The 27,769-nt window shown below is 35.5% G+C and overlaps 2 protein-coding genes across 8 annotated transcripts in view; both read right to left on the bottom strand.

Moving 5' to 3' along the window:
• Positions 1 to 1,752: 1,752 nt before the first annotated feature.
• The window catches only part of Srek1 (splicing regulatory glutamine/lysine-rich protein 1), a 38,358-nt gene continuing 12,341 nt past the window's right edge, over positions 1,753 to 27,769 (bottom strand). Inside the window, exons 2-12 of one of the 7 annotated variants that reach the window (XM_013015863.1) lie at positions 24,598 to 24,721; positions 24,198 to 24,313; positions 20,640 to 20,804; positions 20,075 to 20,253; positions 18,847 to 18,977; positions 17,898 to 18,012; positions 11,700 to 11,819; positions 10,985 to 11,347; positions 7,877 to 7,972; positions 5,615 to 5,759; positions 1,753 to 4,035 (exon numbers count right to left, since the gene is read on the bottom strand). In XM_013015863.1, coding sequence (XP_012871317.1) covers positions 3,886 to 4,035; positions 5,615 to 5,759; positions 7,877 to 7,972; positions 10,985 to 11,347; positions 11,700 to 11,819; positions 17,898 to 18,012; positions 18,847 to 18,977; positions 20,075 to 20,253; positions 20,640 to 20,804; positions 24,198 to 24,260 — 1,527 coding nt within the window. In that variant the 5' untranslated portion in view covers positions 24,261 to 24,313; positions 24,598 to 24,721 and the 3' untranslated portion in view covers positions 1,753 to 3,885. Of the gene's footprint in view, positions 4,036 to 5,614; positions 5,760 to 7,876; positions 7,973 to 10,984; positions 11,348 to 11,699; positions 11,820 to 17,897; positions 18,203 to 18,846; positions 18,978 to 20,074; positions 20,254 to 20,639; positions 20,805 to 24,197; positions 24,314 to 24,597; positions 26,572 to 27,267; positions 27,612 to 27,769 lie in introns of those variants that run through there. The other 6 variants (XM_013015865.1, XM_013015862.1, XR_001175052.1 and 3 more) reach the window with 6 other exon arrangements.
• LOC105985364 (NADH dehydrogenase [ubiquinone] flavoprotein 2, mitochondrial-like) lies at positions 12,891 to 13,730 on the bottom strand. The gene is given in 2 exon segments (XM_013015869.1): positions 12,891 to 13,394; positions 13,397 to 13,730. Coding segments are annotated over 2 exon segments (747 nt in total). The 5' UTR covers positions 13,692 to 13,730; the 3' UTR covers positions 12,891 to 12,942.

The raw sequence follows: 27,769 nt of genomic DNA, 5'->3' as shown, positions 1-27,769 counted from the left end.
GCTCAAGTGGCAGAGCGCTAGCCTTGAGCTGAAGAGCTGAGGGACAGCGCCCAGGCCCAGAGTTCAGGCCCCACGACCGGACCCAAAAAAAAAAAAAAAAAAGAAAAAGAAAAAAAATATTAGAAAACGTTGCATTAGAAGTAGAGGGTATAAGACACCAGGATGTGGGATCAGCATGTGGGCTGATCCCCAGCACCACCGAAAATGAAGTTACATTAGATATGAACTGATCATTTTAATTGCTAGAAACCATGAATTACTTTAGATTGGGATAAAAAAAGAGATTAGTCACTAAATCTAACCTAAATATTGACCCCCAAAAAATCCTAAGTCACTGTAATTTTTTTTCTAGCTTTATTTTTCCTGAGCAAAAGGCCAAATTCAGGGCCTTGAATCTGCTAGGCAAGTAAGTGCTCTTCCATCGAGTTAAATCCCCAACCACAAATTTTTATTTTTTTTAATAATACTACTTTTAAGGCAAAACAATCAATAGTAGTAATACTAGTAATAATAATGTCAATAAAACAAAATAAATCATCCACAAACCAAAGATTAAAGTAGGGAAATAGTTTTATTCTAACATTACTTTATATTTATTCTAGATACCTGCTTCCAGATGTGCAATTAAACCTTTTTAAGAGCACTAATTTTGAAATATAAAAATAATTTGAGTGACTATTACATTAGTAAATTAACATGAGAGAACACTAATTATACACAATAATTAAAATAAAAAATACAAAAACACTAACAGAGTGGAAATGGCTTGACTTCACCTTTTGTGAAAATATAAGACATGACTCATTGATGAAGCCCTTCTCATGGATACAAATGTTAAGTCAACAAGTAAAACCGATTAAGTGAAATAAATCATAATCTATATTTGTTATATATGTAGGTTAACAGTCAAATTTTAAAGCTTATTAGTAAACATTATAACCCTTAAATATGGAAAATTTTCAGCTGAGAACAGGTCTAGATTAAGTTTCTTCTTCTGGTTTTGTTTTTTTAGTTTTAAAATAAAGATAGCAATATAAAAGAATAAAAAAATTATTTGACAAAAAAGTTTTGTAATAAATGCCAGGTTTATTTTTGATTATGTCGTCTGACACTTATAAAGGTCAACATAACAATGAGCCTGTTCAAAAAATTCCAAACACAGAAAAGGTCACAATCTTACTAGTGTATATAATTATCAGCTATTTAGATGAGGTGGAAAATAACATGGAAATAATTGTCCCAGTTAAGAATATTTAACTCCCCCATGTGAAACTAGGCAGTTTATAAAGGACCTCACCTGATGTTATCAATTAGTGTGCACTGCTAAAAAGTCAGAATAAGAGAGGGCACCAACACAAATGGTTCAGAACTGTGAGAAAGACAAGTTACCCCGTTACCAGGCTGTCACCTGGGAACTACCTCAAGTTTTCCTGACATATACCTTGGATGAGAAAGGATAGTCTTAAAGAAAAACTAAAATACCCTGAAAGAAATGGAAACTTACCAAGTCTAAGTGAACAACAGAGAAAAAAAGTCTATCTATATCTCTCATACACACTTGCACCTCTAGACCTAAAGAGCTTTGCTTCCATGTAAAAGTCAAATCCTACATACAAACCTAATTTCACTTTCTAGATCTCTTATGTTCCTGTCCATTTTCAACGTTAACTATCAGTTCTTCATGATTGGTATGATTATTTTAGTGCTGAATAAATTATCAGCAACAACAACAAAAAAGCAGTAGGAATCAAATTAAATATTAACTTCCAACATAAAAAATATTTTAATGAAGATCCAGAGTACAAGAATACACTTAAATTTTAAAAGATTTTTTATAGTCCCCACACAAACATGCACCCTCCCAAAACAATCTCTGTAACAACTAAAACAAGAGCAAAATGAAGTTAGATGGTTTATGAAATGCATAAACAAATAACTTTCCTCTAAAATACTTAGCTTTATTAGAGAAATGGTACTGAAAAATAACAAAGATTCAAACATATGCTCTATTCTACTTACATATCATAAATAAGACAGCTGTTGATGTAAGACACACAATCCTTCACAATCTTCCCATATGCATCCAAGCATTCTTATATCAGAATAAGCTGTTTACCAGCCAACATATGTGGCTGAATGATTACAATGACCATTTATACTTTACATAGTAAAGCATTTTCTAAAATTTTAATGTACACAGTGAAAAAAACACAGTAATTCTGAACACATGAAGATGATTAAGCAGCTTCATAATCAAATCAGGCTTCATTACTTGCAAAAAGGGCAACTCTTTCCATTCTCCACCAAATGCTTAAAAGTTTCAACAGTATTAACATTAAAACTCAAGTTGAAACCAAGTAACTTATGTGCTACTTAGCTTTAAATCTATAACTCATCCCATGAGGTAAGGCAACTGAGTAATTTGATTGTATTAGACTGCATTAAAATAATTATACTTGATTTTTTTAACATGCTAATTTATCACTTTTTTGGAAATGTAACAATGCAAAGAGTTCAGAGACTACAGGTAATAGTTTGGGGAGAAAACTTTAGCACTGTTGTCGTTTAAATACTTTTCTGTGAAAAGCAAGCCTAATAATGATGGATGACCTATATTTTAAACTCAAGTAAATGCATCTTTAAACATAAAACAAGATCCTGTATATTCCTAGTCCTCCCTTTAAATATAATTTCTACATATCACTTATGAGAATATGATTGAGAGGTAATAATTAAGGCCATCCAAAATAGTCAACTAAATGGTTTGATTTGAGGAAAATAAAAGCATGTTCATTTTCAATTATCACAGTATAAAACAGATGGTCCCAAAACTGAATTGTTTAATTAAACCCTAAAGTCTTCAAAACAGGACTTCTCTAAGTAAGCTCTTCTGCATACCACTTATATGCTTCTCTATGGGTGTCAATAGAGTAACCATTTAGATTACATATGAATTGAGAATGACTAACACATATAAAACTCTAGAAACAGTATACCACATTGTAGAAGGCACTAAAGCTTCAGCTTGTGCTCCATAGCCCATTTTGAAAACCCAGTTTCCTTTGCCACCTACTGCTGAAAAAATACACTGCAATAGTACTCATAATAAACTTGGAAATATCAAGAAACTTCTAAAAGAAACTGTTACTGTGTGGGTAGACCCGTTGACTCTAAACACTGAATACTAATATATTTTTTTAGTATTCAGCACAGTTGCTCTTCCTTTTTGAAAGAGAACAGTAGCATGCATTGTCAGTTGTTTTATAATCCACTTATTTAAGTAACTTTAATCTGTAAAACTATTTAAAGAAAAACTGCTGTCCTAAGCAGTGAGCAAAAGAAAACACAATAGTGAGAATTTACCACAATCACTGTAAATCCTGTGAAGTAATTGTTAAAACATCTTACATACTTTGCACTTACAAGTGTGTGTATATATATCTGCACCGATTTCAAGCACATCAACCTATATATATTGAACTTTTTTTAAAAAAAGTAAAACAATACAAAATTCAGTAACTAGCATTTTTTAAAGAGTCTCCAATGCTTATCTCAAGTCTTTAGGGAAAATAGAAAGGTGGATCTTTGATGTTTAATTTGTTTGCAATGGTTCTTGGCAAACACTAACAAACCACACAAGTGTGTCAGCCATCATGGAAATGTACAGATTTTAGATGATGAGTTTGGGTAACATCTGGTATTTTCATGTTGTCCATGCTTTATTTTCTTACTCAGTAACAAGATGTTCACAACATCAACTAAGAGGTGGAGAAGCTTTAGAGCCTATCTTTATACTCCATTAGGTTTCCTTGCTGTTTACGTCTTGCTGAGAGAATGGAAAGCTTTGGATTTTATTCCAGCGTTGACTGTAAAGGTACATTAGTCCTATACCACTTCTGTTTTGGTAGTGAGGCTCTCTTCATTTGGCTGACAATTCCCATTCTGTTGTACTTTGCTTTCCTCAGTCCTTGGTGCATCTTTGTCATCTACTTCTTTGCTCACACTTGAATCTGGTTCTTTATTGTGCTCTTTCTCCTACAATATTAAAGTACATATTTACTACTTTCAACCTGCCTATTTTCACTAAATGATGTAACTTCATCTTTGGGGAATAAATAAAACTGGAGTCTTTTCTTCCACTAAAAATGTATGTATCTGTGTGTTAATGGCTCATGCCTAAAATAGTAGCTACTCAACTTAGGTTGACATCTAAGGATGGCAATGGGAAGCCAGCCTGGGCAGGCTAGTCCATAAAACTCTTATCTCCAAGTAACCACTGAAAAGCTGGAAGTGGAGCTGTGGCTTAAATGGCAGTGCTGGCATTGAGCACAAAATCTCAGGGACAGCCCCCAGGCCCTGAGTCCAAGCCTCAGGACTGGCACATATACAAAAAGAAGCATGTAAAAAGCTATCAAAATTTGCCCTTTCTGCTTTCTTCAAAAGATGGACAATCCACAGAAATTAAAATAAGTGAAACAAAAATTGCAAGTGTAGAATGAATGGTTACGGAAGACCTATGAACAGGAGCTAAATCTATTGAAACAATGCAACTGCTTTCAGCTGGGTGCCAGTGGCTCATACCTGTAATCCCAGCTACTCACGAGGCTGAGATCTAAGGATCACTGTTCAAAGCCAGCCTGGGTAGCAAAGTCTGTGAGATGCTTATCTCCAATAAACTCCTCAGAAAAAGTTGGAAGTGGAGCTGTGGCTCAAGTGAGAGAGCACTAGCATTGAGCACAGAGGCTTAGGGGCAGTGCTCAGGCCCAGAGTTCAAGCCCCAGGAATGGAGAAAAAAAAAAGAAACTGTTTTACAGATCCAATGAGAGGGCTGGGATGTAGCTCAGTGCAAAACACTTGCCTAGAAAGTGCAATGTCCTGGGTTTGATCCCCAGTACCAAAACAGAAAAGCCCCCCCCCGCAAAAAAAAAATAGTTAAAAAAAAAAAAAGATGCAATGAGAAATAAAAATAGGAGAATGGAGAAAATCCTATCAGGAAAGACTAAAACAGGCCTAATTCTGCCCTCAGCTTAAATTAGAACAAAGAATATGTGGCACATATTGAATACACATTCAATAGATATTACTGTTATCACCAGTGATGGCAACAAACCTCTGCAATGAAAGTAAAAATTACATAATTTTAGAACTCACGATGTACAAATATAAATATGCCTTAAGGATAGTAAACAGATACAATTCCGTAAGTATTTAAAATATCCAAGAAAAAGTTTGCTTGGTGGAAAATGGCTTTCAACTATGTATTATTCAACAAACCTGACTTTAGCTATATGTTACAAAAGCAGTAACAGAAAGCCTCGTCAAATTTGCAAAAATGTATATACTGAGGAAAATGGCATCAGGAAGAAATCTTAGCCAAATGTATTTATTAGCTGTAGATTTTATAAAAAAATTTTCTTATTGTATGCCACTTTCTGAATTCTCTAAAGAATACAATTGCACAAATACTGTCTTTAAATTTTAATTTTAAAAATTGTTAATAAATATTAATAATATTTAACGACACTAGCAATACACAGGATACAGCTGCTTCAAAAAGCTTGCAGTTTAAAAACAATCTCAGTTATTTTATGCCCAGGTCCTGATTGCTCCTTACTTTAACTGAGGTGCTGTTCTTCTCCAGCTTCTCCTTCCCATCTCTGTCATTAGAACTTTTCCTAGTGGACGTTGAACGTTCTCTTTCTCTTCTTTCACTGATATGGTCCCTTTCTTTTTCTCTCTTTTTGTCTTTCTTATTTCGACTGTAAGAATATTGAAATATGTCAGTAAAATTATAAAAAACTACCTATTGTATTGACTAAATACCCTTATCTAATACAAGATCTCTAAAATAATCCACTACAAATGATACTATTAAAATGGTTTGAAAAAAAAAAATGGGATAGGGAGCCTATGATCTGACCTGTACTCTTTAGCTCAATTCGTTTTTTACAGATACATATCATTTTGCGGCAACCACAATGTGTTCACATAAAACATGACACACTGTCAGTTTGTATTACTTTTTAAATATTCAAGATTTATTTATCTACTGGGATAAGGACAAAAATAAGACCAAATACAGTTGGCTTGTATCTGTGGATTTAACAGAATCCATAGATTCAATTAACAACAAATCAAAAATATATGGGAATAAAGACGCATCTGGGCTGAATATGTGGCTTAATGGTAAAGTGCTTGCCTAGCATGCATGAAGCCCTGGATTCCATTCCTCAGTACCACATAAACAGAAAAGTCCAGAAGTGGCACTGTGGCTCAACTGGTACAGTGCTAGCCTTGAGTGAAAGAAACTCTGGGACAGTGGCCAGGCCCTGCGTTCAAGCCCCAGGACTGGACAAAAAAAAAAAGTTGCATCTGTACTATGTATTTTTTTGGTGGTACTGAGAACATGCATTCTACCACTGAATGATAGTCCTAGCCTTGATATTTTTTCTTGTCTCTAAAATAATATAACAATCGTTTACATAGAATTTACATTGTATTAGGCATTATATATAATCTGGAGATGAAAAAGTTCCCAAGAGGATGGTGTACATCATTTATAAATATATCACTTTGTGTAAAGGTTGAGCATCCATGGATTTTGGTATCCATAGGAAATCCTGGATACAATCACCCGTGGATTAGATATAATTGTACAGTATTTTCTTATGTATTTTTCAAAGCAATATGGGAATAAAATGGACTAAAGAAGGAAAAACAAAAATAAAGAACCAGATGTAGTTCTAGGCAGAGCTGAATGACCACTAGCAAAGTTCAAATAACCTATTATTATATCACTAGCCTTCTCATAGGAAACATCTGGCCCAAAGGCCACAAAGTTATTAGGTACATGACTAGACAGACACATATGCTTCTTGTGAGCTGTCTGCAGTTATTAGCCTTTATTGTGCAATATTTTTTTTGGGGGGGAGGGGGGCCGGTCCTGGGGCCTGAACTCTGGACCTAGGCGCTGTTCCTCAGCTCTTCAGCTCAAGGCTAGCTCTACCACTTAAGCCACAGCGCCACTTCTGGCTTTTTTTTTCTTTTTGCTTATGTGGTGCTAAGGAATCGAACCCAGGGCCTCATGCAAGCAAGGCAAGCACTCTACCACTGAGCCACCTTCCCAGCCCCTGTGCAATGTTATAAATACCCAAACTGCCATTGGCAGACACAGGGAAAGGGAAGAGAAAAGGATAGGAAAAGATATGAAAAGTAACTGAAGACAAAAAAAGGCTGAAATAAAAACTTAATGAAAGAGCAAAAAATTGTACACTGGAAAAGATAACACAGTGCTGAAACACATAAATAAGATTTAAATATTGTTAAGATTAAAATACCAACCAAGAGCAATGTATTCTCTCAATGCAATCACTATCAATATTCCAATAGCAGCCAGGTGTTGGTAACTCAAGCCTATAAACCTATTGAAGCAGGAAACAGACAAGGAAGGAATCACAGTTTGAGGCCAGTCCTGTCAGAAAAATCTGCAAGACTCCATCTCCTAATTACTAAGCAAAAAGTCAGGGTGGAGATATGGCTCAAATGGTACTCCTCCAGCCAACAAGTGACAGGCTCTGAGTTCAAACCCCAATATATAAAGAAAAAAATACCAATAGCATTGGTTTACAGATACAGAAAAACATTCTAAAATTCATATGGAATCCTGATGGATCTGCAAAAGACCATAACAATGTTTAAAATAAAAAAATAAAAAGCTGGAAGACTTTTCTTGATTTCAAAATAACTGTAAAATTACAATAACTGAAAATGTGATACTAGTGTAAGAATCAAAGGTCTGCAGAAGAAAGCCAAGAAATAAACTCTCATGTATAGAGCCAAATTGTTTTTTTTAAATTATTTCTTATTATCAACCTACCTCCTAGGGGATGGAGACCTAGAAGATTTTCTTTTTAAGGTTTTTGATGTTCTTGGTGATCTGGAAGAACTCCTGCTTCTCCTCCTCCGCCTTTCCCTACAAGTCAGAAATGTCATTTTTAAAAATCACAACTGGGTAAAAAAACAGTAGTGTAAAAAATGTAAAAGAAAGTTGGGCACCACTGGATCACACCTATAATCCTAGTTCCTTAGGAGAGGAGATCAGAAAGACTGAGACTTAAGCACTAGCTTAACATACATTCATGATTCTTTCTCACTTTGTAGCTGGGTATGGTTTAATTGTCATCCAAGCTACAGCAGCAAGAGTAAAATAGGCAGAGATGGTAGTCTAGGCTCAGACCTGGGCAAAAGCAAGACCCTACTTCAATAATCAGTGCAGAACAAGGCTGAAAGGGTGGTTCACTGGTAGAATGTCAGCCAAGCTAGCATAAGACTTGGTTCAAACCCTGGCACTGCCTTAAAATTTCTTTTTAAGTGTGTATGTGTATATAAATGTAAAAGAGACCTTGATACTCTCAAATAAGTAGTATTCTTAAGAAGCCTGTTTATTAATTTAGACAGGATCTTAAGATATAGCCCAAGCTAGCCTCAAACTCATAATTTGATTCCCTTAACCACTCAAGTGCTAGAATTTCATAAAAGTACCACTCCTCCTTATGTGTACTTTAACACCCCCCACCCTGCCTTTTTGGTGCTAAGAGTCACTTGAAGGGACCTCCTTCAAGATAAACACTTTACCTCTAAGCTACATCTCTAACACCCTTAAAGGCCAGTTCAATTCACATTCTTTATAAATATGTACTATTATCTGATTTCAGTGAAGGTTAAAATATAAACCATAAATTATACAGACTTAAAAAACCATCATGTAAGACTTGAAACGAGAAAGGGTATAGGATCTCATTTTTATGTTACACATAAACAATAATTGATGTCTCATATTTTCAAGTTAAATCTTCCTTAATAATTTATGTTTTTCCTATAGGTCCTTAGTCATGCATCTAACTATGCTTCTTGCTGCCCTCTGTGGAACAAACTTTCTGTGAATTAGTATTCAGTATCTCAAAAAAAAAAGGTAGGAAAATTACTGTTTTATAGAAAAATTGCCATTCCCACTATTATTGCTATCTACAAACTTAATAATCAGAATCTAAATATGGCAAGGTAAGCAATAAATACCAAATAGTTTAAAAACTATGGTGGCTACTTGGGAGGTAAATACTGGGAGCAATGCAGATCCAGGCTATCCTGGACAGAAAAATTCATGAGACCCAATTTCAACAGAAGAATTGTGGTATGGACCTGCCTGAAACAAAAAACAAGACACTATCTGAAAAATAATCAGAATAAAAAAGCATTGGATGATAGTGCAAATGGTCAAAAAGAAATGTCCTCAGCTGGGCACTGGTGTCTTGTGCCTGTAATCCTAGCTACTCAGGAGGCTGAGATCTGAGGATCATGGTTCAAAGCCAGCCAGGGCAAAGAAGTCCATGAGACTCCAATCAACTACTCAGAAAAAGCCCGAAGTGGTGCTATGGCTCAAATGATAGAGTGCTAGCCTTGGACAAAAGCAGCTTAGGGACAGTGCTCAGGCCCAGAGTTTTGCTTTAGGACCAGCAAAACAAAAAAACAAATAAAAAGGGAAATGTACTCATTACTTGACTTATGAAATGGTAACCCCTGTACATCACCCTTTTTTTTGGGGGGGGGGGTTCGGTCGTGGGGCCTGAACTCTGGGCCCGGGCGCTGTCCCTCAGCTCTTCAGCTCAAGGCTAACACTCTACCACTTGAGTCACAGCGCCACTTCCGGCTTTTTTCTTTTTGCTTATGTGGTGCTGAGGAATCGAACCCAAGGCCTAAGGCATGCAAGGCAAGTGCTCTACCACTGACCCACCTTCCCAGCCCCTACATCTCCCTTTATTATAATAAAAACGAATTTAAATTTTTTTAAATATCTAATTTTTTTAAAGAGCGTAAAAAAAAGGGCTGGAGATATAACTCAAGAGGCAGAGTGCTTTTCTATTAAGTGTGAAGCTTAACCTTCAGTTTCCTATAAGTCTTCTAATAAGCTGTTGTGAGAATTAAGTAAGATGAGACATGAAAAAGTCAGTAGACATAGTATTTGGCACATAGTAAAGTACCCAACGAAAGTCTGACATTACCTCTTATCTTTTAATATTAAAGGCTATTAATAAATTGTAAAAGCACAAATTTAAAAACCAGGAAACATCTTCCTTAATTGTTTTCAATGAAAACTCATCATTAATATTTGCTGTATTTTTTTAACATCTTTATGAGACAATTTAACAAGTTAAGAAATTCCAGTTGAGTCATGGTTTCATAGGTTTAGATGACTCTGGGGAAGGTTGTCTTCTGCAGCCTTCCTTCCTATGGCAACGTGCTGCCACCCGATGGCAGGGCACCTGTTGGTAAACTCAAAGGTCTTAAGACAAACAGCTAAGCTGACAAAGGACAATCAACATTTCAGTGCTATACACGCAACATGAAAGATAAAATATTAATCCAGGTGACTACGAAACTACTTTAAAAAATCATTTTTGGCTGCAATGCTTGATAAGAAATGTACTCATTATCTTGCCCATGTAATTGTAACCCCTCTGTACAGTATGTTCACAATAAAAAAATAAATAAAATAAATCATTTTTGCCTGTTAAAATTTACCACGCTACTTCAAAGAATAATAGACCAGTAGTTCAATTTAGATATATATGTAATTTCATATATTACTATATACATAAACATCTTATAGTTTAAATTTTAGTATTTTTGAATACCTACAGTGACATCCTATCCTCCAAGAAAATAATTACAATAATCACCTGTGTTGAAATAGTGTACTGTAAAACACAGCTAAAAATTTTCAATTATCTTGTCCAACATCACCTCCTTTCTCACAGATTCAGTACTGTAGCAATCCTTCTCAAGAACTATTCAGTTTGCAATTAGGGGAAATGTTCCGAGAAAAGACTGGTACCATTTTCAGTTTATCTTTTCTCTTTGGCTAAACTCTAAGTTCCCATTTGTCATTAATAAACCGCTTAGTGAAAAACATTAATTATTATCAAACCTGCTGGTACTACGAGATCGTCTGGAGGCATTGTAACTTCTGGGTGGTGTTCTGGACTTCTTATCCTTCTTCCTTTTTTCATCTACCTCTTTGGCTTTGTCCTTTTCACGCTCCTTTTCTTTGTCCTGCTCCTTTTCTTTTTCTTTGTCTCGTTCCTTTTCATGTTCTTTTTCCCGCTCTTTCTCTCTATCCTTTTCCTTGTCTTTTTCCCGTTCTTTGTCTCGGTCTTTATCTTTGTTCCTGCCCCGTTCCTTCTCTTTTTCACGCTCCTTTTCCCTTTCTCTCTCTTTTTCTCTTTCTTTGTCTCTATCTTTAACTCTTTCCTTTTCCTTCAGCTTTTCTCGTGTATCTTTTCTCTTGTCCCTTGAAAAACAAACAGAAATAAATTCATAACTAAAATAATTCTATGCAAAAAGGACCTCCCCCCTTCAAAAATTACCAACACAAAATAATGTATAATGGCTACAGATACTACATATAAATTTCTATATAACTCAGGTGTACACAGAGCTGGTGAATGAAGTGATTACCAGGCTAAGTAGTTTGGAAACCTCATGAGTCACAATGATAGTCAGATTCAAGTAAGTGACAATGAGTATTAATCCTAGATTACTAAAATAATAAAAAAAACTTATTTCTCTCATAAACATAAACCACACAGATTTTTAAAACATGAAACCAATGACAGCTTATACATAATTTCTCTGAAGCTCACCGTGAACGTGAACGACTCCTTGACTTCCTCCTCTCTCTTGACTTGGAGCGTTTTTTATGTGGGCTCTTAGATCTCCGTCTATCTTTCTGTCTTGAATGCGATCTGTTGTGGGATCTACTTCTGAAGAAAAACAAATGTTAGGAAATCAAAACTTAGAACTTCAACTATAAAAAAGTTACGTCTTTCAAATAAGAAATCGTAAACATTTATCCTAATAGTATTAATAAATATTTTAAAACCCTCTTCGTTTATTAATTAGAAATTTTACCAGATGTCTCAATGTGTAAAACAGAAAGAATTAAATAGTTATTTCCTATGTCAGACTTACGTTGATATTTTCAGGAAAGACTTCCTTTTCCACCAAAATATTAGATGCCTCAAATTAAAGATTTTTATGTTAGCCTAAGTTTTCACACCATATACTGTCTTTAACTCTTGGTTTGCTTGTAATCTGGTTATGATTCATCTTGACAGAGAGTTATGTGGCTCAGTGGGTGTGTACCAGTTTGCCACAAAAAAATAGAATGTGGTGTATGGTGTATAACATGTGTACACCGTTATATGTTATAGACTGTGATAGACAATTTGCTCCAGGAAAGTTAGAATGAACTTGTGACTTTAAATGAGTATCATTATTCCACAATACTGTGAAATTCGGAAAATTATGTAATCACTTAATCACAATCAAAAAAAAAAAAAAAAGAACCTCGGGGAAGGTAGGGAGGGAAGGGATGGTAGGGGGAAAACAATGGAGGGGGTAACAATGCTCAATAGGAAGTGTACTCATTACCTTACTCATGTAACTGTAACCCTCTGTATAGTATCTTTACAATTAAAAAAAAAAAGAACATGGAAGTAAATATATCACAGTACTTCATAACAGTGAGACAAGAAAATAAAAATCATTACACATGAAATTAAGCTAGATGCACACAGCTTTAGTAACAAAGTAAACAGCTTCACCGGCTTTAGAGTTTTGACAATGCAGCCCTAAAACTTAGCTCTGACACACACACATACTAACCGTGAGCTCTGACTAGTTCCTATCCTGTCTAAATTTTAGTCTGTAGAGGAAGATTCTCATCTAGATCTCCCATAGGTGTCATGAGGACTCAATCCCATGTATGTAAAATTGCCTAAAGCCTTACAGAGTAAATATTTAAAACTTTAATTCAAAGTATGATTTTTTTTTATAAAGTAGGAGCTTTATTTCTCCAGTGACATATTTATAGTTTAACATAAATTAGAGGCCTGCTTGAACACCAAATCCAGGACCTTTAGGTGGTTCAGTCAAAGAGGTAAGACCTCCAGCTGACTCACAAAAGAAACGTCCACTCCTTGGCCCAGGTTTTGGAACTTGGCCAGCTTTGAGGTCATCTATAATGTCTTCAATATCTTTACATGTCAGATCCTCATAATAGTTGTCATTTATTTGAACCATTGGTGCATTTACACAAGCCCCTAAACATTCCACCTCTGTAAGAGTGAAAAGTTTGTCAGGTGTTGTCTCCCCAACCTTCAGTTCAAGCTTTTTCTGAATGGCATCCAGTATGCTGTCAGAGTTAGGAAGCCTGCAAGGTGTGGTAGTGCAGACCTGAATGTGGTATTTTCCAACTGGCTTTCGATTATGCATTGTATAAAAAGTTGCAACTTCATATACTCTCATTGGAGGTACTTGTAAAACTTCTGCAACCTGTTCATAGCAGATATGGGCAACCAGCCATGCTGAATTTGGGCTAAATCCAGGACTGGGAGCACAGCTGCTGCTTTGTGTCCTTCTGGATAGTTTTTCACAATTGCTTCTATTCTCTTATAGTTTTCTGGTGTGAAATCAAATGGGATATCTGGGTTATTCTCAGGCGTATCTCTGTGCACAAATAAGGCTCCTCCAGCACCATTTTGCACAGATGACTTATGCAAATTCCTTATTTGTCTTCCCCACTGGGGAGTGAGGCTGGCTGCTCTGGCCTGAAATGCCAGGGAGAAGAACATGGCGGGCCAAACTGTACAGTGGTCAAGGCTGCACTAGGAGAGACTGCTCAAAGTATGATTATTAAAAAAAGAAATATGTACTTTTTTTTTTGGGTCCAGTTGTGGGGCCTGAACTCGGGGCCTGGGCGCTGTCCCTCAGCTCTTCAGCTCAAGTCTAGCGCTCTACCACTTGAGCCACAGCGCCATTTCCAGCTTTGTTTCTTTTTGCTTATGTGGTGCTAAGAAATCGAACCCAGGGCCTCATGCATGCAAGGCAAGTGCTCTACCACTGAGCCACCTTCCCAGCCCCGAAATGTATACATTTTAAATTATATCTTTATTGCAGACAAGTCAAATGAACTTTTCCTAAGTATTTTTTATATAACAAACTCATTTTGATGGTTATGCTTTTAATAACCTAGAATACCTACGTGTGTGTGTGTGTGTGTGTGTGCGCGCGCGCGCGCGCTGATCCTGGGCCTTGAATTCAGGGTTCAAGGCTTGGCTCTGCCTTGGCTTTTCTGGGTGGCTAATTGGAAATAAGGAGTCTTATGGACTTTCCTGCCTGAAATGGCTTCGAATTGCAATCCTCAGACCTCAACTTCCTTAGTAGTTAGGATTACAAGCTTCAGCCAATGGTGCTTGGTGAAAACTTTTAATACATATTCTTAGTCAAAATTTATTTCCCTACAGATAATTTTCAACAATTTGTCTATTATACAGCTTTAATTTTAAAAAAATCTTGATATCACATTCTTTTTTCTTGGTAGGACTGAGACTTGAACTTAGGGCCTTGTTCTTGCTAGGTAAATGCTTACCACTTGAGCCATGCCCCAGTACGCGTGTGCGTGTGTGCGTGCGTGCGTGTGTGTGGTTTTCTTTTTGGTAAGAGTTCTGGGGCTTAAACTCAGAGCCTGGGAGCCGTACCTGAGCTTTTTTTGCTCAAGAATAGATGTGCCACACAGCTCTACTTCCAGCTTTTTGGAGTTATTTGGAGATAAGAAACATGGATTTTTCCCAACCAGGCTTGACTTTGGACCAAAATCTTCATATCTCAGCCATCTGAGTAGCTAGGATTACAGGTATGAGCCACCAAAGGCTAAGTAATAAAAAGTAATCTTTTAAAGTGCCTTTGCTTTTATGTACTTAAAGTTTAAAGATTTCTAGTCTAGTAAACTATGCTAAAATATAAATTCTTGCTTTATTTTCCTCAAAGCAGTTAATTTCTAACATTAATCAAACAAAGGAACTTCTTTTCTTTTCTTTTTTTGGTGCCAGTCTTGGGGTTGAATTTATTTATGGTCTGGGTGCTGTCCCTGAGGGTTTTTTTGCCCAAGGCTAGTGCTCTGCCACTTGAGTCACAGTTCCAACTCTGGCTTTTTTAGTGCTTAATTGGAGTTAAGTCTCCTGGGCTTTCCTTCTCCAACTGGCTTCAAAGCATAATCCTCAGACCTAGCCTTCTGAGTAGCTAGGATTACAAGTGTGAGCCAATGGCACCTAGCTTGAAACTTAAAAAAAAAAAAAAAACACAACAACCAAAAACCTAAGCATAGGCTGGACCAATCACTTGCTTTCTACTTTACCAATTAGATTTAGAGTTCAAAATCCACTGCCCAAAAGAAATTGCATTTTAGTTTCAGCTCTATCTTACCTACCAACAATTTTGTGATTATGAATGCTAAATGTAATCAAGAGTAGGGATAATCTAGGGCTGGGATGTAGCTCAGTGGCAAAGCGCTTGCCTAGCAAGTGCAACATCCTGGGTTCGATCCCCAGTACCAAAAATGAGAAGACAAAAAAAATACAGCTAAAAAAAAACCCAAACCAAAGAAAAGAGTAGGGATAATCTAGCCAAAGACAAAGATACATTATCACTAGTAGTTTTTTCATTCTTTATAATTTGTAAAATTATACTTTTAAATTATAAATAAATAGTAACTTACTGTCGTGTTCTAAGTTAGTTGCTTTTCATTAAAACATAGTAAAATGTCTTATAGTTCCTATGCTGGTCTATAAAGCTGACTTAAAAATACAACACTCTTACCATACTGATGTTAAGAGAAATGAACCCCAAGATAGGGACACAAGAGGTTTTTTTCTTTGTTGCTGTTGTTTTTAATGTACAACGTGGGTTTTTTTTTAATATGTTCTTCCCCCATGATATAAACCCTATTGTCACTGTATTTGACTCCAGTACCCTGCATCTTGTATATACATTTTTCTAATTTGGGGAGGGGAAGGGAAAAAACAAAATGATGAAACAAGGATACAGACTGACCCATTGAAATGATGACATACAAGACACTATGTTGAAAACAAACTTGGGGCGGGGGGAGGGACAGTAGGGGACAAACAAAGGAGGGGATTAACAATGCTCAATAGGAAATGTACTCATTACCTTACGACACTGTAACCACTCTGTATAGTATCTACATTCCCACATTTTCTAACACTATCTCTCTGAAGAAAAAATCAAAATTTGAACAATGTAGAAACATAATTCCCAAGTCCTAGCCAGAAACATCATCACAAGAAAAATCTTCCTCTCTCTTACCATCATAAGGGGAAGGAACAATGGCGAAAGGGAGCGTAAATCATACCAATCTTTCCTTAATTGAAAAAGTTTACACATTTGTGGGATACAGTGTGATAAAATACATATACAATATGTAGTAATCAAATGGGAATTTAAAATTCCAACTCCTCTAATTCTTTGTAAAAGGTATAATAAACTCATAAACTAAAACCATCCCACTGCAGTGTGGAACTTAAGAACATATTCCTCCCATTTAAGGGTATTTTAGTGCCCCTTATCCAACCTTCTCTGCTTCTTTCCTTTTAGGAACTAGAAATTCTGTTGAATGAAACTCTGTGAGCTCCCACATGGCTGTGGTTTTGTATCTGGTGAAGAACAGGTATAGAAGTATTGGAAAAGGCTGAAAAAGTACATATGGTTGGCTCAAGAGCAAGACCCCTGCTAGGTCTAGAGGTAGAGCAAGACTTGAGGAATTCCAGCTGCCCCTGGCAGGGGAGGGAAGCCAAGAAAGGCCTGTTACCATCCCTGACTCCTGGAGCCTAAGAGGCTCCTTCCAGGTTAAGATCCTTATATCCAATATTTTTCAGTAAGAGATTTTCCCTCTTTCTTTTAAAAAAGAATGCATCTTCTTTTATATCTGTTTAGGAACTTGTTAAGATTACATGTTTCTAAATGCATATGTAAAAACAGGATTGCTGACCAAAAAGAACATACATGTATCTATGTACTTGACACACATGTGCCAAGAGCTACTATTTTCTAATACTAGCTATATAGGTACACTTATATGAAAGTACTCTCACAAATATCAAAATCAGATTTTTTTTTTTTGATTTGGTCAGGCAGCCTTTAACTCTTGGCCTGGGCGCTATGATCATAAACCAAATAAATGACAGAAACAAGAGTTTAAGCACAGCACAACAACAGTACCAAGGTTACAAGTTACTCTTGAAGTTTCATGCCTAAAAGTGGACAGAGGAAGCTCTAACCCCCAAAAGTACCAAGGTGCTAAAGTGCTCCATTTGATACAGCACTGGAGGTTAAAAAGTCCTAGAGAAGACTAGGAAAAGATGACAAAACAGCTGCAACTTGAACACTATTTTCAGCATTAGCCACTAAACATGTTCCCTTGTTTCCAGATAAGAATGTAAACAGATTTGCCACTGCTGTGTAAAGACTCATTTAAGAAAAATAAAAAAGCTAATCTTTAGATAGAAACTCAACTTCAAAAACTGAAAATTAGGGGCTGGGAAAGTGGCTCAGTGGTAGAGCGCTTGCCTTGCATGCCTGAGGCCCTGAGTTCGATTCCTCAGCACCACATAAGCAAAAAGAAAAAAAAGCCGGAAGTGGTGCTGTGGCTCAAGTGGTAGAGCGCTAGCCTTGAGCTGGAGAGCTGAGGCACAGCGCCCAGGCCCAGAGTTCAGGCCCCACGACCGGACCCCCTAAAAGAAAAACAAAAAACAAAAACCCCTGAAAATTAGTTGAAACATTAAAATTAACAATTAGACAAAGTTCCATTATTATTACAGTATTATGATCAGAGCAATAGTTAATGGTAACCACACTTTCAGGCAAACACTAATTTACAAATTTCATTCTGAATTCTTGTATTTTTGACAAAACTTCTTAAAATCCTTTTTAAAATAAAAACTAAAAAGAAACACTAAAATATGGTGTTAAGAAATTCTCACCTGTGTTTTGATTGTGATCTTTTCCTTCTAGAATGGGATTTTGAGCTAGACCTGGACTTTGAGCGACTGTGGGAACGAGATCGACCGCCTTTTCTTTCATTGCTCTTTCCAGACTCTGGGAGGAAAAAACCACTTTGCAGTGTAAGCTCAGAACAATTAAAGATCCCAATTAATAATTAGGCACAAGTGGAATGTACCACATATATAGTGCAAGGGGCCTACTCTCTGCACATCCTCCTCCTGTGCAATTATCCTTCAGTAACATCCAAGAAAGTCATTGCATAAACTCGTTGAGTGCAGCCACCCTGCAGCAGTACATATAAACCAGATGATTATAAACAGCTGTTCGTAGTATTTTGTTGCTGCCATAATGTATGATTAAAACACGTCTGTAATTCCTATGACAGTGAATTTAATGCCTTCCTCTATTTATTTTGCTAGAATTGAAGTTTTAAGTACCAAGTATTATCTCAGAAAATCTACTCAAAGGTAAAATATTTTAAATTGGATTCTTATTTATCTGCTCAAAGGTAAAAACACTTTAGAATAGACTCCTTTACCCTGCTAAAACTTATCTGCACATTTTCTAAATCATGGTTTCTCTAGCATTAGAATTAAAATTTACAAAGAATGTAAACCTGCTTAATTGTAACATTTTTAGTGTACTTACTCTTTTTTTAGCTTCACAATATTATTCATACTTTGCTTTCAGGCAAATCAGTTCTGGACACTGATTGTGCTCACAAAGTTTCTAAGTAACTCTTTTGCTTTAATTTAGTATTACAAGAAAACACAATTCATACTAAATCATTCTTTGAGCAAGCCACTTACTATTTCTTGAGTTTCAGTCTTCTCAATGGTAAAATGAAGGAACTGAACAATACGATTTCTACAATTCCTTCCAGTTCTAAGGCTCTATGATATTTAAACTGCAAGGATATGGCCTTACCTGGTTCAATAGCTGCTGAGATAAATGACTGTGCCTCTCGTACTCGCTTCATTACTTCTTCTAATTCCTTAGCTGCAGCCTGAGGCGTCATCTCAGGGGGTTTTACTATTGCATTGTTGGAGTGATTTATTCTAAATTAAAAATATTAGTGTATCACAAATACACACATTTGGTGAAACATGAAACAAAAAAAATGTTACACGTATTTGTAAATCTGAGGATATCTCAGAAGCACATTAAAAATGACATAGCTAAATGCAGAGTAACCTAAGTCAGCCTCAAAACCAAGATTCACTTTTTTTATCCTCAACTCCCAAAAGCCAAGAAAAAAAAGAACACTTCTTTAATAAAAAGACCAGATCAAGTATTTTCTACACATCTTACAATTTTAAGTTAACGTGTGATATCAATTTGAAAATGGAATCACTTTTAGATATGATTTTGCTGGTAACCTGTACAAGCTAGCAGGATGAAGAGAATACTGTGTATCAACCCTGTCCCACAGGTGAGTCAGACACAGCTTCAAATGTGGGAGGTATCTGATAAAACTTCTACTAAACAAGAGTGGCTTCTCTGACAAACAGAAATGAATCTGATGTGTCCTCCTCCGTCCCCTCCACACTAAGAACAGCTATTTATTCTGTAACCATAAGCTCCTGATCAAACTGTGTAACTGAGACAATCATGAAATTCAGATAAAACTATGGTTGTCTTAATAATCCGGAAGAAATACAGGATTACTAAGTACCTGAAAGAACACACCAAATTTTTACAAACAAGGAGGTGAGCAAATATTAAAAGTTAACCTATTTGGCTTGCTGGGTATACTTAAATGTTATTTTTCTTCCTTGGATTTACCAAATTTTTAGTACTATAAGTATTATACTCCCATCTACAGGTTAAGCTGTTCATTAGCCTCCAGTCCTTATTATTCAACCAATCTAACTTCTTAAACCAAATAAAGACACAAAACCATTACATGTGGTTCATAAATAGTAAATCAAACCTTTAAAATAGGAAGTGACAAAATAAACATCTTCAAACGTATTAGAAATATACAGGCTAAAATGTCGTGTATTTGATTTATATTTAGCAGTCTTCCTTTCCACAAATTGACAATTACTATTAAAAGAAAAAAAAAGAAAAAAAGAAAAAAAAGCCTTAACTACATAAAATTTAATTAAAAATTATAAAAACCATTAAAATTTCTTTGTTTAGGATTTCTTACTTCAGTGGCCTGTCTCCAAACATAACTCCATTAAAAGCAAGGGCCCTTGGTACAGAATTTTGGTCTGCAAATTCCACAAAAGCAAACCGAGTTGGCTGAGTCTCATCACCTGCCATCCGTACAAACTTCACTTCTCCAACTTGTTTAAAAAATTCAAGTAGTTGATCAGCTGTTGTTGTCTGAGGAAACAAAGTGACACTTCAGTGGAATGCACTGTTGTTTTCTAAAATAAAATCCAGTAATTTTTTTTTTTTGGTGCTGGTCCTGAAGCTTGAACTCAGGGCCTGAACACTGACTGTCTCTGAGCTTTTGTGCTCAAAGCTAGTGCTCTACCACCTGAGTCACAACTCTACTTCCAACTTTTTGGTGGTTAATTGGAGATAAGACTTACGGACTTTCCCGCCCAGACTAGCTTAGAACCACAATTCTCCTCTTTTAGCCTCCTGAGTTGCTAGGACTAAGTAGGTGTGAGCCATGGGTGCTCAGCTAAGGTAAATATTATTTTATCAACTGAAAATATTTTTAAAAAGAATGAACTACCGCATTTGGTTTCTTCTTAAGTTACCTGGGAATTCAAATTTCCAACATAGACTGTTCTCCTAATTTCATCAATTTTGGAAGGGTCTACATTCCCCATAAGCGGTGGCTGTGGGATCTCTCCAAGTGTGGCGATGTTGGGATCTAGTGCTGCTGCTGGTATAGCTCCCAAACTGCTAAGTGAAACACCAAGCTATATTAAAAAAAAAAAAAAAACACAAAACATACATTTTCTATTTGTATCCAAATTATCATCTGTAATATTGAGAATACAATAATTCAACAAGAATGGAGAGTAAAGACTTCTAACTTTAAGCTATGTATATTTCCAAAACTGAACAATTAATTCTTATTAGTCAAAGTACTTATAGTCTATAAAGTTTCATAAGCAGCATTACTTGATATTGGAACCACTGATCCTAGGAAATATGTAACACTAAGTATATGGAAGCCTCTAGTTTTATTTTCATCAGGCAATAGACAATTTTCTTACATACATTTCTGTCTGAAGGCTTCTTAATTAGTATATTATTGATTCATCAATCAATGTTATTGATTCACTGGCTTCTGGTCAGCAACCCTACAGCTCAGCTTATGTACATGTGCATTTTCTTCGTAAGGCCTATCATTGGTTACCTGTATTTTCCTTTAGCACTATGCTAAGTGACTAGAAGTATAAAAATTCAAAAACTGTGACACTAAACAGACTGAAAAATTACACATGTTTACAGCATGTGTACTGAAACAAGAAAGTGCACCACCTATTTGATTTGGGAAATATGTATACCAAGCAATTGAAATTGCTTGTCAAGCACAATTGTCAAGCTCTTTATAATCTTACTACTTGAGAAATGAAAAAGGGTGAGAGTTTGAGGTTAGTTTGGGCAAAAAATTAGAAAGAACTGTTAAAGAACAAGCCAGGCATTGTGGGGTACGCCTGTAAGCAGGTACTAAGAAGTCCTAGGAAGACTCTATCTCATGCCCATAAGCCTGAGACCCTACCTATCTGAGCAAAAAGCAAAAGGGTAGGAGGCATGGCAAGCTTGTATACCAAGCACAAGTCCCTGAGTTCAAAAATTCAAAATCAAAATTTGTTTTTCCAAAAAATGACCACAAAATCAATGCTAGTACTACCCAGAGAAAAGGGGACACACAAAAATTTTTACCTAATATAACTGAATTCACAAACAATGAGGATTAACTGTACTTCAAACCCATCAATTGTCAGTTTCTGATTAACAATCGTAACATTTCATTTTGCCCAATTATTAACATAAGCCTTGTATCAACACTGTGGTTTTATTGTTATGCCAATTAAACAGATTAAGACATAAGAAAAATTAAACAATTTGCCCAAAGCTACTTAGCTACCAGTAAAAGCAGGGTAACAAGCATCAGACTTTAAGAAAAACTTCACTGTAAGCTCTTACTTATACTGTGGTACACAGAAACCTTTGAAAAAGCTTCCCAGAGCTTTAGTAAATTCAGTTACTAGTAACATACTAATGACGATGTTAACTATACTGTGAATTTAAACTAGAAGAAACAGAACATCTTAAGAGTTTAAAAAGGGAAAAACTGGGCTGGGAGTATGGCTTAGTGGTACTTGCTTAGCATGCATGAAGCCCTGGGTACCACATAAACAGAAAAGCCACAAGTAACACTGTGGTTCAAGTGGTAGAGTGCTAACCTCGAGCAAAAGAAGCTCAGGGACAGTGCTCAGGCCAAGGATTGGCAAATAAATAAATAAACAAATAAATAAGAACAAAAGCATTTTGCAAAGACGAAAAAAATATATAACCACTTTCATTTCTACTATGTTATTTTAGAAAATACAGACCACCAACAATACCTTCAAATATATTTACTATAAATTAAGGTTCAACAACCATTAAATAATCCTTCCCAAAGGTGAAAACACAAGTTTATAAAACTAATGCTAATTACTCGTCACATCAGCCATTTTGATCTTTTTTTTTTTTAAAAAAAGCCAAATCATATTATCATACTTCTTAGGAATCCTTTAGCAGCTACTAATTTCCTTAAAAATAAGATGCAATCTCCTCTCCATGATATAAAAAACCCTTAGGAATCAATGTCCTATCCATGTCTCCAATCTCAAACATCCACTGCCTTCCAATCATTCATTCACTATACTTCTCCCACACTAACAAGAGTTGGTTTTCAAACAGTTTGAGCTATAGGCAGGGCTTAGTAGTATAGCACTTGCCTAGCATGCCCCAAGTTCAAATCCCAGTATCACTGAAAAGAAATAAGTGTTCTCTCACAGGCCATAGTCATGCTCTCCAGCAGAACAATGCTATATAAACATTAAAAGACGTAAAGTTTGTATTTCAAAGTTTTGTATTTTCTTTAGTCTTTTCCTCCTCAATCCTGGGGCTTGAACTTGGTCTGGGCACTGTCCCTGAGTTTCTTTTGCTGAAGGTTAGCACTCTACCACTTTGAGCCAAAGTTTATGTGCTACTGAGGAACTGAACCCAGGCTTCATGTAAGCTAGGCAAGAACTACCACTAAGCCACATTTCCCCACCACCCTAGACTTCTTTTTTGGTACTGGTCCTAGGGCTTGAACTCAGGGCCTTGGTGCTGTCCCTGAGCTTTTGTGCTCAAGTTTAGCACACTATCATTTTAGCCACAGCTCCATTTTCAACTTTTTGGTGGATAATTGTAGATTAGTCTCACAGACTTTCTTGCCTAGACTGGCTTTTGAATACTATCCTCAGATCTCAGGCTCCAGAGTAGCTAGGACTACAGGTGCAAGCCATAGGCACCTGGCTCTAGACTTGTTTTTCAAGAACATAGTTTAAAGAACTCTTTTTCTTTTTTTTTTCCCCCTGCGGCTTAAACTAGGGCCTGCACTGTCTTTAAGCGCTTTTCATTAAAGGCTAGCGCTCTACCACTTGAGCCAGGTTCCCACTTCAGCTGTTCTGGGGTAGTTTATTGGTGATAAGAGCCTCATGGACTTTCCTGCCCAGGCTGGCTTCAAACCATGATCCCCAGATCTCAGCTTCCCAAACAGCTATGATTATAAGATGTGAGCCACTGGCACCTGACTCTCATTTTCCTTTTTAAGATGAATATGACAAGAAAAACCAAGTGCCCATACTATTATCTGGATTAACCTTACTTGGAAATCACCAAGGAGGAATCCATTCTGTGATTAATGAAAAATGTTTTTACCATGTTTGTACCTTACATTTTCTCAGCATCAGATAAACGTTTTTCTAAAATACTTTTCACGTTAAGGTTGTGGATCATCATATATTTTTAAGATGGACTTAGTTTTCATGAACTAAATTTCAATAACTGAGTTTCTAATGAATTATCTACCCTAGTTCTCAAATTTAAATGACTCTCCAATTAATTCCAAAAAACTAGCTCAATTCAGTGATAACATATGGGAAAGATCTAAGTAGATTTTTGAATCCTCTCCCTTAATAACAACAACAAGAGGCAAGTTTAAACTCCAGTACCACCAAAATATAAAAATAAAACAGGTCCAAAGTAGATAAATTGATTACATAGTTCAACAATGACTTCTTTTTTAGATGGTTTATGATACTTACTGTAGTCAAGGGATTTGGGGTTGGTATGGGAAGCAATCCTGCCCCAGGCATCAGACTTGTCATAGTTGGAGCAGGAGCCAATAAAGACAGGGCTTTGGATTCCTCTGGGATTTTACCTGTAGAGGCAAGTTCCAAACATTATGGAAAGCAGAAACACCACACCAACTTTACACTATGATTTTACAATTACCCTTGCACTTAAAAAAATAATAATAATAAATGAATCTATTAGATCCGTATAAAGAAATAAATAAGAACTTAAGTCTTTCCTTTTATCCTGCTCTACTAGGAAAAATAAAAAGTGAGCAAAACTTCAAATACTAACAATCTCATTAATGGAATATTATTTTAAAAACTGAATAATGTAGACAATTATTTAACACTTTGAGCTATGGGTCACCTGTACTGGAAACTTAATGTTCATGAACCAAACGATATCAAGCATGGACGCTTTCCCAGGACGGTGTTTTCGCGGTGATCGAAAGTTGTGTTACACATGACAACCGTTCGTGTTGGCTGCATCACTAATAGCACACAGAACATCAGATACAGAAAAGAAGAACATTTTTTAAAGTTTAATCCCCAGAAATGGCAAATAACCAAATTAGTCAAAAAAAAAGAAAAAGAAAAAACAAATATGTGCGAATTGAATTTGTTCCTTAATGAGTGCCTCTACCCTGTTACTGAACCTACTTGTGATGCAAATAATTAGGATTACCCTCCAAAAGATTCAACATCAAATTAACAGAAGAAAATAAAAAACTACTTCATGTAATCGGCTTCAATTTAGAAGGAAGTCTACACCCATTCAGTTAATAAGGCCTCTCTCCAAGAATACATATCTGATACTTAAAAGAATCTAGTTCTATAGAACAGGCTTGGGAAATTGTTAAAAAATTATATGAGAATTAAAAAAAATTCCTTGTCTTTGGAAACTTCTTAAAATATTAACTTTTAGAACCAACTTATGGATACTTATAATTAATAAAATCTTTTAATTAATAACAAGAAATTAATACTAATCTTAGAAACTAAGGGAAAAAAGTCTACACTCTAAAAATCAAATTTACTCCAAAGTAAATTCATGATTAGCCATATTCAACTGCTCAATTGTAATAAATTAAATCTAGTACTGAAACTTTCACATTCTCCTCATCTTCTTAGCAAAGAAAATATTTTTTAAAAGTTGACTACATGTTGATATGTTTAGAACTACTCATATGTGGCAGTTGGCTATGTATTCCCATTATGAAATCATTAAAAGTATTTTAAAAGTGTACAAAAATTACACTAAGCTGAAATAAATATATGTAATAAATTATCAAAAAGCACCATGCTGGTTTCAGTGGCAAAATCCTGCCTAAAACAACCAGTGGAACAGAAGTAAATATCTAAACAACATTATAGAATTCAAGATGGAATTACAAACTTGCTTTAAGTAATAGTCATCTCATCTAGTGAGCAGAATAAAATTATTTTAGTAGCTTTAGCAATTGCCTATTTTCTAACATTACAGTACTAAGTTTATGTTACTTTAACTTCAAAAGACAGTACTTCTACATAAATTTTGAATAGACTTAACATGCATAGAAACAAAAAGGCCTTACTGAAGATGTGAAATCCTAACTTATTTTATATGTATTAGTTACTTATATTAACACATGTATCTATGTAACCATATATATTATACTATTTATATTGATATTACATTCATTTTATCTTTTGTAAATAGTTATTTTAAAAATTGTTGTAAAACCTAAGTACCTTTGATAAATCAATTTGGGTCCTGAGGTGCAAACTGTCTTCCACTATCCTAACTTTTGTACACTAAAAATCCCAAACATTCCAATCTAATAATGTGACAAATTTAAAGCAGCTTGCCAATTAATATGCCAAATTACATATAAAGAGTGTAGAGACTTCACAAACAAAAAAGGATACTCAACAGGGGCAAAAAGTTGATTATACTATGAAATCTCACTTCTACCTTAAGAACATATCTACAGGTTGTCAGATGCTTATTCCTTTCCATGATAGTAATAATTGATAATTAGGCTGACACCTGTTAGGCTCGACTTTATCTTTCCTAAGTGTTAACATTTATAAAAAGAAATCTGAAATTCACAACAAAAAATACTTAAATCTGTTAAAAGTCAACTGTAAATTTAATAGTTTTCGTCTTAAATTTGATTTAAGGTGCTTTAAAAATACCATTCCTTAATTTCCAAAATAAAAATCTTTATAAAAATATATCCTCTATACAGTTACTTTTCCCAGATTGTACTCTTCAGAAAAACCAGAGTGGGATAAGGGGACAATTTCTCTTATATTATTAAAATATAAATCCTAGCTGGGTATCAGTGGCTCATGCCTATAATCCTACCTACACAGGAGGCTGAGATTGGAAGATCATAGTTCAAAGCCAGCCCAGGCAGAAAAGTCTGTAAGATTCTTATCTTCAATACATTACTCAGAAAAAGCTAGAAGTGGCGCTGTGGCTCAAAAGTGGTGGAATGCTAGCCTTGAGCACAGAGAGAGGCTCAGGGACAGTGCCCAGGCCTGAGTTCAAGTACCAGGCCCAGCAAAAAATAAAAAATAAGTTAAAAAAAATTTTTAACATACCTATGTGTGTGTAGATTTAAAGGCTAGTAATCTCTAAAGAATTTCAATAAAAAAACTCAAGCAAACTGAAAAACACAAATAATGAACATTTTCTCAAATATCCATTCACCACATAGGGTAAGAAAAGGTCTTTATAAAACAAGCTAGGAAAAAAAAAACCCTTTCCTCTCCTTTTAGAATGTTATATAAAATTTACTTATTTTAGTTGATGACTTTTTATGCCTGAGTTCTAGGGGAACAAATTGAAAATTAGAAGCTATCAGTTGTTTTTTTTTAAGATGTGTAGACTAGGGGGAAAGAAACTTACAAAACAGTGCACTGAGATGAGAAAGTATTCCTAATGTTTCAAAAACAAAATGTACCTCATCAAACTATAAACACCAAATAGGACTCACACTGAGCTTCACAACACTATAACTTACTGCATGAAAATGTATCTTAAGGCTGGGTTCTGTTAATCATCTCCCCATATAATTTGCAACACATTATGAACTTTTAATGGAATACCATTTACAAAGAACTGGAAAACCAGCTCACAAGTTAAAAGTGAAAGAGATTTAACAAAACAAAAAAAAAAACAAAAAAACAAAAGAAAAAGGGACAAAATAAAGAAAAAGAAATGAAATTAAAAGTAAAACAATAAAAAACAGAGACAGGGCGTCCATCTTCTGCGGTTCAGACTCCGATCGCATTTCCCCAATGAAGGTTTCACTTGACGGCAGGTTTAGTGGCATGGCAAACAATGCCTAACTCAGGCAAGTGTAACAGGTCTGCCTTGGCCAGTCTAGTCATCTAATAATGCACAAATATCACATAGAGAAAACATACAAAACCAAATTAATAGTCAAAATCCATCTACCAGAAAATGTGGACATAAAGTTATGACTGATGATTAGGCTGACACCTGTTTTGTTTGACTTTATCTTTTCTAAGTGTTAACATTTATAAAA

The sequence above is a fragment of the Dipodomys ordii genome, unplaced genomic scaffold (genome assembly GCF_000151885.1).
Source record: "Dipodomys ordii isolate 6190 unplaced genomic scaffold, Dord_2.0 Scaffold28, whole genome shotgun sequence".
Taxonomy (NCBI): Eukaryota; Metazoa; Chordata; class Mammalia; order Rodentia; family Heteromyidae; genus Dipodomys; species Dipodomys ordii.
Note: the sequence above shows the minus strand (reverse complement) of the source record. Positions and strands in the feature narration are given on the sequence as shown.